The sequence below is a fragment of the Corticium candelabrum genome, chromosome 10 (assembly GCF_963422355.1).
Source record: "Corticium candelabrum chromosome 10, ooCorCand1.1, whole genome shotgun sequence".
In the NCBI taxonomy this organism is placed as follows: Eukaryota; Metazoa; Porifera; class Homoscleromorpha; order Homosclerophorida; family Plakinidae; genus Corticium; species Corticium candelabrum.
This window is the reverse complement of record NC_085094.1, coordinates 8,417,530-8,425,980: the sequence shown is the minus strand read 5'-3', so window position 1 is coordinate 8,425,980 and position 8,451 is coordinate 8,417,530. Positions and strand designations below refer to the sequence as shown.

At 42.1% G+C, this 8,451-nt stretch overlaps 2 protein-coding genes and 1 long non-coding RNA gene across 4 annotated transcripts; all 3 read right to left on the bottom strand.

Annotated features, from left to right (window-relative positions):
* Window positions 1-1,696: 1,696 nt before the first annotated feature.
* On the bottom strand, window positions 1,697-3,033 carry LOC134185839 (uncharacterized). 2 transcript variants are annotated; one of them, XR_009970845.1, is made up of 3 exons: window positions 2,891-3,033; window positions 2,481-2,807; window positions 1,697-2,172 (listed from the first exon to the last, which is right to left on the bottom strand). It is a non-coding gene; the product is annotated as an uncharacterized LOC134185839 (long non-coding RNA). The 2 variants fall into 2 exon arrangements; XR_009970844.1 differs by having other exon boundaries at window positions 1,697-2,082.
* A 557-nt stretch (window positions 3,034-3,590) lies between these two features.
* LOC134185594 (uncharacterized) lies at window positions 3,591-8,431 on the bottom strand. The gene is made up of 5 exons (XM_062653417.1): window positions 8,354-8,431; window positions 8,184-8,291; window positions 4,264-4,326; window positions 4,144-4,209; window positions 3,591-3,896 (listed from the first exon to the last, which is right to left on the bottom strand). Exons 1-5 carry the CDS (start codon window positions 8,387-8,389, stop codon window positions 3,834-3,836), a joined length of 336 nt encoding a protein of 111 aa, XP_062509401.1. The 5' UTR covers window positions 8,390-8,431; the 3' UTR covers window positions 3,591-3,833.
* On the bottom strand, window positions 6,599-7,136 carry LOC134185593 (uncharacterized). Its single transcript, XM_062653416.1, has one exon. It carries the CDS (start codon window positions 7,093-7,095, stop codon window positions 6,664-6,666), a length of 432 nt encoding a protein of 143 aa, XP_062509400.1. The 5' UTR covers window positions 7,096-7,136; the 3' UTR covers window positions 6,599-6,663.
* Window positions 8,432-8,451: the final 20 nt, after the last annotated feature.

Here is an 8,451-nt window from a genome sequence, read left to right as displayed (position 1 = left end):
AAGAATGGACGATAGGCGGTCTACTTGAAAGAAAGGCGGTGACGTGTTGTCTTCTATCATATTTATCTTTGTGCTTCCGTCTTCGGTCTTTAGATGCTAGGAGATAAAGCAGCTACTTGCTTTCGACCAACGTATGTTGTAGCGCATCGCAGTCGACTAGAGAAGATAGATGTATAGATTCAGACAGGCCCGTAGGAAGCAAATAAAAAGTGGTACGGCCTAACGCACGCTAAAGGGCGTGGCTTTTAATTTAGTGCGCGTTAAAGCAAGAGACCAATGCTCCAATTAATAATGATTATTTAGTAAACTTTCCAAATAGTGATTCCCTGTGCTCAGACCCTGCTACGAACCTATTCCCAATCTCTGCTAAATCTAAATCATCAGTAAGGTCCTTGTGAACGTGCAGTACCATACAATTATTAAGCCTGATTTGGCTCATTGTGCTTCGAAGGTGAAACTGAATGGCAGTAGGCTGGTGAGGTGACTCACTTAAAGAAGGCGTTGATCTTGTATCGTTTTTCTTTCCAATAACAGGACATTGGCGGAGAAAGAAAGAAGCCGGATGAGGAGCTTTCGCCATTGTCAATAACGCGCGTTATCTGAGGCCAAGAAGAGGGTAGCCTCGTACCCAGGCCCTCTGTATGTCTACCTGTGTGTGTGTGTGTGTGTGTGTGTGTGTGTGTGTGTGTGTGTGTGTGTGTGTGTGTGTGTGTGTGTGCGTGTACGTGTGTGTGAATGTCTGTCAGTCTGGTTTCAAATTGAATGCCTCCTTATATGTGTTTGTTTTTCCTCTTCTCTCTCTTTCGCTCGCGCAGAGAAGGGTCTGGCTAGGCGAGGCTACAAAAAGTGGTGCGGCCATGGCCGCACCAGCCGCACCGGCTCCTACGGCCCTGTCAGATAGGCTCTTTATTGCGCATGTATTAGAAAATGAAGATGCATTAAAATTGCTAGGACAGTGAAGATCACGGAAATTGCTGGATCCTGGTTCGTCGATGTAACAATGGTGCGGGAAGCGCATTGTCAACATGCAAAGTACTGGCGGCCTCATTAGGTGTGGGAATGTACTTGTACGCGCATACGTGTTCATTGTGTACAAATTCTAATCAGAGTTTGGAACTGTTTTGAATCCTTTTAACTAGTATAACAGGAAATTTTGTGTTTGAATGGTACTAATTAATTAATGAATGGTATTAATTAATTAATTAGTCTAGCACTTATTATGTAAACAGTTCTTTTGATAACAGCAAGCAAAAATTGACAAAATTGTATTGTAGCATGTCCTGAACTGTTCTTAGCTGTTTGTTTACGCTAAAATGATCTTAGGATCAATGACACTGCCCAACAACTGAAAACAAATCTTTTTCTAACTAAATCTTTTAGCAGTTCTTTTATTAAGCTACATGTCAACACCCAAGATAACTTTAATTAAGGAGCTCTGTGCCTTAACAAGAAATCGTTTACGATCTTCCTCTGATAATTCAACATCTTGAGGATTGAAGTTCTTGTTTTTTTGTTGAATGCAAGCAATGGATAAATGATAATGAGTTGCTTCCTTTTCGTGGAGAGTCTCAATGCTCCCTCTGTAGTGGGGTACAATCTATACTCGTTGCAAGTGAGACTGCCTCCAATGGCACAAGTGCGTAGCGTTCGTTCAAATTATAGAATCCATAGTTCGGATGAAGACATGGTATATTTACACAAAGACACACACACACACACACACACACACACACACACGCACACACACACACACACATGTATAGTCCACTAACCACCAAGTCGGTTTTCAGCTACTTGATAAATAATCTATATACAGAACAAGTAAATGCACATAGAGGATAGATACAACTATGTGAGTAAAAGATAACCACCGCCAAATCCCTATTCTGTTCATCAATCCAAGCCAGATATCATGAGTTTAAACATTCCACACCTGATCCAGCCACAGTCAAGTGAAGAAAGTGCTCCAATTAATAGTAGCTGTGCTTTGGTATGTGACTTGTTGTTTTGCCCACATAGTTTTGATCTTGCTGACTAGCCGTATTGCCCAGATGAGCTACAAGTTGTATGAAATCAACTCCCCTAGGAAGATTAGAAGGCACATGAGTCAACTCAATCAGCAACTGCCACCTGCAGCAGTACATCAATAAATTGCAGAAACAAGACCTGAGCCTACACGAATAACCAGCAAGGTCAAAGTTAGACAGAGTTGATCAAACTGTGGAATATGTATGAAAAAATCAAACTTCATTTTAATACAACATTATCTGTACATCTATACTTACTGAAGCATGACTTACGCAGTTGTGTACTTTCAGTTAAAATGCAGCAAATGTCAAATCAATTAACATATTATCATTATTATCATCATTATTAGTTATTGCACTGGGATATGCTTACTCTACCTGCATGGCCAAGCTAGATCTACCTCTAGGTCATATCTAGAGATATAACCAGTCAAAATGTTAGTTTTAGTCTACCTCAGATGGATGTGATCGTCTCCAAGGCAAAAGAAGTTTTCACCTTGTCAGCAAGTTCCGTGATCTTCACACTGTCCTGGCAATGCATCTTCATTGTCTGATACTGCGCAATAAAGAGCCTATCTGAATCGTGCGTGTGTCTCCTCTAGTCGACTGCGATGCGCTGCAACATACGTTGGTCGAAAGCAAGTAGCTGCTTTATCTCCTAGCATCTAACGACCGAAGACGGAAGCACAAAGATAAATATGATAGAAGACAACACGTCACCGCCTTTCTTTCAAGTAGACCGCCTATCGTCCATTCTTCAACTCGTGCTTCCAACTATCGCTTCACCACACACAATATGAACAGAAAAATTTTACAAACAGACTCTGATGGACAAACATTAGGCTGTCTATTGCGTCGGTCACCTGGTTTCACTATCTAGTTGTCGCGCATGTGATCGACGTAGATCCAGACGACGTACGTGCTCGCACAGATGGCGGTAGAAGCGGCTTCGAAGAGGCTTAGCTGTGCTGTTTCACTGAACATCACAATGTCATGAGGCAAGGCCGGACACATTAGCACGTGAATGTATGTTTAGAAGAATGTGCGCATGTTTTTGAACTTTGAAAGCGCCGAAGTCCCCATTCCGTAGTCTGCAGTCTGCAGTCTGCAGTCTGCGTAGTCTGCAGTCTGCGTTTTACAGCAACCCTCTAGGATCAGGTTGCTCTGCTTCCTGTGGCGGGAACACGAACGTCTGGTAGATCTCTTGGGCTTCAGGCCCAGCCACACGAAGTATGGCCGTCTGCGTGGCGGGTGGCTTTTTGTCTAACTCAGACGCCTGGAAGTAGAAATTGCTGTTCCCACTTGCGCCATGCTTCTGCGAGGTTGCGGTCGCAAATCGACATTTCTGCTGGTGGCTTGAGTCGTTCCATTCTGACAACATGTAATGGTTTTTAACTTTTAGTTGTACTCGCTGTTCTGCGCTTTAGAATACCTTGTACTACGCATGCTCCAAATCTTAAACTAATAGAGCCAATACTGTCACAAATATGCCTTCATAGATCAATTAACTGCCACTTGGTGTAGCGGACGTTGTTTGTAGCCTCATTCAAGACACACACTACGTCACTACTACGTGTGCTATAATTACAACGGGAAGATTCAAGCACTAGACAGATCTAGAACATTCACACTAGAGCGTTAATTCAAAAGCAACAGCTAATGGCTGACAAGAATTCAATTTTCTAGTCTATCAGCAAAATGCTTTAAAAAGGAAGAGACAATGAGTGATCACTACAATCAAAATTGAAGAAACTCAGACAGAGTACTGAAGTCATCAGCAGGTCGTGTGCACTTAAATGCTGACGATCACAAGTGATTTTCAATCTTTCCTGACAGTTTGCTTTCACTTGCTCCAACCATCGTATCCACCTGCCAATATAATAGACAAACTGGCAAGAAGCACTCTTGAATATAACACCACAAACAAAGAAGTCTGGAAATTCCTTTCTACATGATGGTGAACTGTACATGCACACCAGTATTTTATTCTTCATAAACCATCCAGAGACAGACACACAAACAGACAGACACACAAACAGACAGACAGATTCATTCTATTGTCATCAATTACACTACCTACCACACCACTCTTGTTACAGGTACACATAAAACTGACCTTCTCACCACCTTTATAAAATATGAATGTGGGCATGGCAGTAACTCCCTCTTCTTCGCCCACCTCCTGTAGCCATAGAATTTAGCTAGCATACTTTCTTTAAACCATCACAAACCTTACATCAAGTTCATCCACGTTCACTTTGAAAGCGAAGAATTTTCCACTGTACCTCATCGCCAGTTCCTAATTGCCAACAAACACACAAAACTGTCTGATAAACCCTTCCCAGTCGACACCCATAGCAGAAATACATATTTAATAGTCACCAAGTACACACAGAACAAATACATGTGCTTATAACACATCTATGTTTAATGTAAACCTCCTCCTCAATATAACGTACATCAAAGAAAGATTAGTTGTTCCCTAATAAGACAATACTAGCACACACATACAGCAGTGCAAATCAACAAATCTAAATGTGTAAGTCAGTGCTGTTTCTACAGAAATAATCACAATAACATCATGCAGAGTGATGTCATATAGCATAAACTGTCATCCTTACTCCTAACAACTGCCTGCTCTCTGAGTGTAAATGTGATGTACGGTGCAAACACACGCATATGAGTCACTTTCATAAAAACAGCACATGACAATGTGACATAAATTGTTTATTCACCATCTTCAACAAGAAAAAGTATAATATGGTACAAAATTTTATTAACTGCCTAGTGTTACCACATGACTAATAAAGTGGTCACAGTAGTCTCCCATATGCCCAAGTATGAAGCGTTAAGAGAGGGTCTGGCTACACGATCAAGACTTTGGTCATGCACAGACTGACAGAAACACTAAAGACAGAAATACATCAGACAGAGGACATACTGGAAATAAGACATCAAACAGAAAGCTAACAAAAATGTCCCCTAATGACTAATTGATTGACTAATAATATTTCCTCAAATCTTAATTAAATTGTTCTAGGCTATGTAGAATGCCATAAGTTTAGAGACGCAAGGCTGCCAGAATGACCATGCAATACTCCAAACAATATTGCCACATGCAGTCACTTTAGAAAACATGCAATAGTCCAACCGACAAACTTTGGGCACATTCGATTTATGGTTCTCGAACTTGAACTGGGTGTGTCTTAGAACTACTAGAACTGACGGAACTAGAGGCTAAATCGAATGCTAATTCTGCTTTCAGAATCGTACTATGCACGAGCATGCGCAGATTCAACATAATGGCAGGAACCGTTGAAAAAGTGGCTATTGTTGCAGCAGTTCAGTCTCTTCTTGACTCTGATGATACAGAGGAAGAAGTGTTTAAGGAAAAAAGACAACTCAATGAAGAGATTGAGGTGGGGGCCGTTTGAGGGCAAGGGGACGAGTCAAACGACGTGATCAAGTTAGTGTTAAAAGATAAGTTGAAGATGTTATAATTAGGCAAGCTATTGTTATGTATAATAATATTACACAATGAGTTTGATGATAACGTATGGTGATGCATCTGGGTGTATAGATACGATCTGCATGATTTCAAGACCCATTTTCCCGTGGAGAAAGCCACGTTTGAACTGCTCCAGCAGTATAGTGGACGACTCCCAGCATTTCAGCATCTTCTTCATCAAAGGGGAAGAAAACTGGTGACCTTACAGAAACAACTTCTCGTAGCATTGTGGGTCTTAGCAACACAGAATGTTTTTGTTCAGTTTCGGATAGATTCGACCTCAGCCGCTCGACAACTCATTCCATTTTTGTACAATTGTGTTCAGCAATTCATCTTAAAACATCTAGACGTATTATAAGATGGCCAAGTGAAGATGATGACTTTAGAGCAGTAGAATTGGGGTTCAGAAACAGGAATGGAATTCCATGTGTCATTGGAGCAATTGATGGTTGCCACATTCCTATCAAAGCGCCCACTCATTGTCCGGAAAACTACTACAACCGGAAAAGCTTCTATTCCGTTCTACTCCAGGGCATTTGTGATTTCAATATGAAATTCACAGACTGCTATGTTGGGTGGCCAGAGAGTGTTCACGACAGTCAAGTCCTCCAAAGATCTGATTTGTATACGAGAATCATTACTGACAAGGATCAACTCTTTCCCAGTGATACATATAAAATAGGCGATGCAGTATATCCTCTACACACTTGGCTCCTAACACCTTTTAGGGACAATGGTCATTTGAGAGATGAACAAAAGAAATACAACTACATCCACTCAAGTACAAGGATGGTCATTGAGAGGGCATTTTGCTGCCCTTAAAGGTCGGTTTCAAAGGTTGAAGTTCTTGGACATGAATCGGATTGATCTTATTCCACAAGTGGTAATTAGTGCATGCACTATTCACAACATCTGCATTATCGCCGATGATTCTGTTTTGCAGTATCTGGATGACATGCCAGATGATGGTGGATTTGATAGTCCTTTACCTCGAGCAAACAACGATCAGAGACAAGGTGCCGAAAAGAGGGATAGAGTAATGGAAGCATTGCCATAACATAATTATAGCTAGAACTCTATTATATAGGACTCAACAACATTAGTGTCAACTGACAAGTTTACAACCATTTAGGTAAGTACGATAGGATAATACTGCTTAGGTTTTAGTAAATTAATGAGTTCATTGAGCTTTGCAATTTTCTCCTCATGCATTCGAAATCGCTGCTCGCGCCATGCCTCGTCTTCCTTACTCCTCTCCTCTCTTATCTTTTGAAGCCACTGTGGAATTTCTTCCAAATCGATGGCCCTTGCCCTCTTCTTTGGACGCCTTACTTTATATCTAGCAGTTGATAATGGTAATGCTGACTCAGTGTCATTTTTGTCATCTTCTGGCTGGCTATCATCAATTTGGGTAACACCAATACCTGTGTCACCTGTTCCACTGCTGCTCGCTGTTGCCACTGGATTGACGTTGGGTCGAACTCCAAACAAATCATCCATAGCATCAAAGAACTCAAAGGTTTTACGGTCTTTGCCTAACCGCACAATTAAATATTTCATTTCCTGAGGCAGGTGTTTTCAGAGATTCCTAATTTTACCAGTTCTTTGTTGTTGTCAACAACACGCCTGTAGTTCCTTATCAACACCTTCCATCGATTCTCACAAGCTTCTCTTTGGATGAGGGGATACTTGGCTCGGACGGCAGAAGAGATCTTCTCCCATATGACCTTTTTCTTATAATTGGGATTTGTAAAATAAGCTTCATAATCTCGGTAGGCAGCAATACGAAGGAGAGTGTTGTCTCTGGTCCAGTTGAAAGCTTTCTTCTTGTCCAGACCATCTGAAACCGCAGGACTGTACTAGACCTCACGTCATCCCTAGATTCCGGGGACTCAATTGGAATGCCAGAATCTCCTGATGGTCTCCAATACTGAATCTCACTTGCAGTCAGGAACATGTCGATGCTAGCGTCAGGTGTAAGTTCTCGCGCCATTTCACCTGGAAACGTCGGGTAATCAGACAACAATAGGGCGTGGTCAATACAACAGGGCGTGTTCATTGACCGCAGTTCCAGCAGTTCCAGCAGTTCCAGATCTAGAGTTCGAACTGTTGGAATCGTTCCAGCAGTTCCAGGTCTAGAGTTCGAACTGTTGGAATCGTTCCGGCAGTTCCAGAACTAGAATTTAGTAAATCGAACGCAAGTTATTCGTTCACCCCACCCTCACCCCCCCGTTGATTCTAGTTCCAGAGCCATAAATCGAACGCGCCCTTCGTCTGTCAGTTGCCGTTTCACGCCTTCCACGTCTAGGTTATGGCATACGACAACCAACACTCGGTAGTAAACACGTTATCAGCAAACATCTGGTCACGTCCGGATTTGTACGAGACTGCATGTAAGTCGCGAAACCGCAATATCTAGTGAATCGCCACTGAAATACACAGTTCCAAGCGTAAATTCGGAGAGAAAAAGATAGCAGCAGCTGCACATCCTACGGATTCCTCCATGGAAATTAATGAACCTATATCCTGTCCGCGTGCACGTCCACCATGCATGCACACACGTTAAATAAATATTTGTATACGTACACACACATGCACGTACACACACATGCACATACACAGACAGACAAATAGACGGACAGACAGACCTCCAGTTTGGGTCCTATTTGTCTGCATGGACCGCACCAATCCGCATAGAAGTCGACAACAATCAGTTTGCCGCTCTGATCGCCTTTCACTAGACTAGCGTAGTCTTCCTGGCGACAACAATACAACTCAGTAGACAGATAATCGACAAGATAAACTCGTTCGCCTCTACCTCAGTCTTTATTTCTCTCACACACGGATCGCTCATGGTACACGTACAGAGCTGACTGTTTGCTATCCTCGATTTCCAGAGAAAGTACGCGCGCGCAA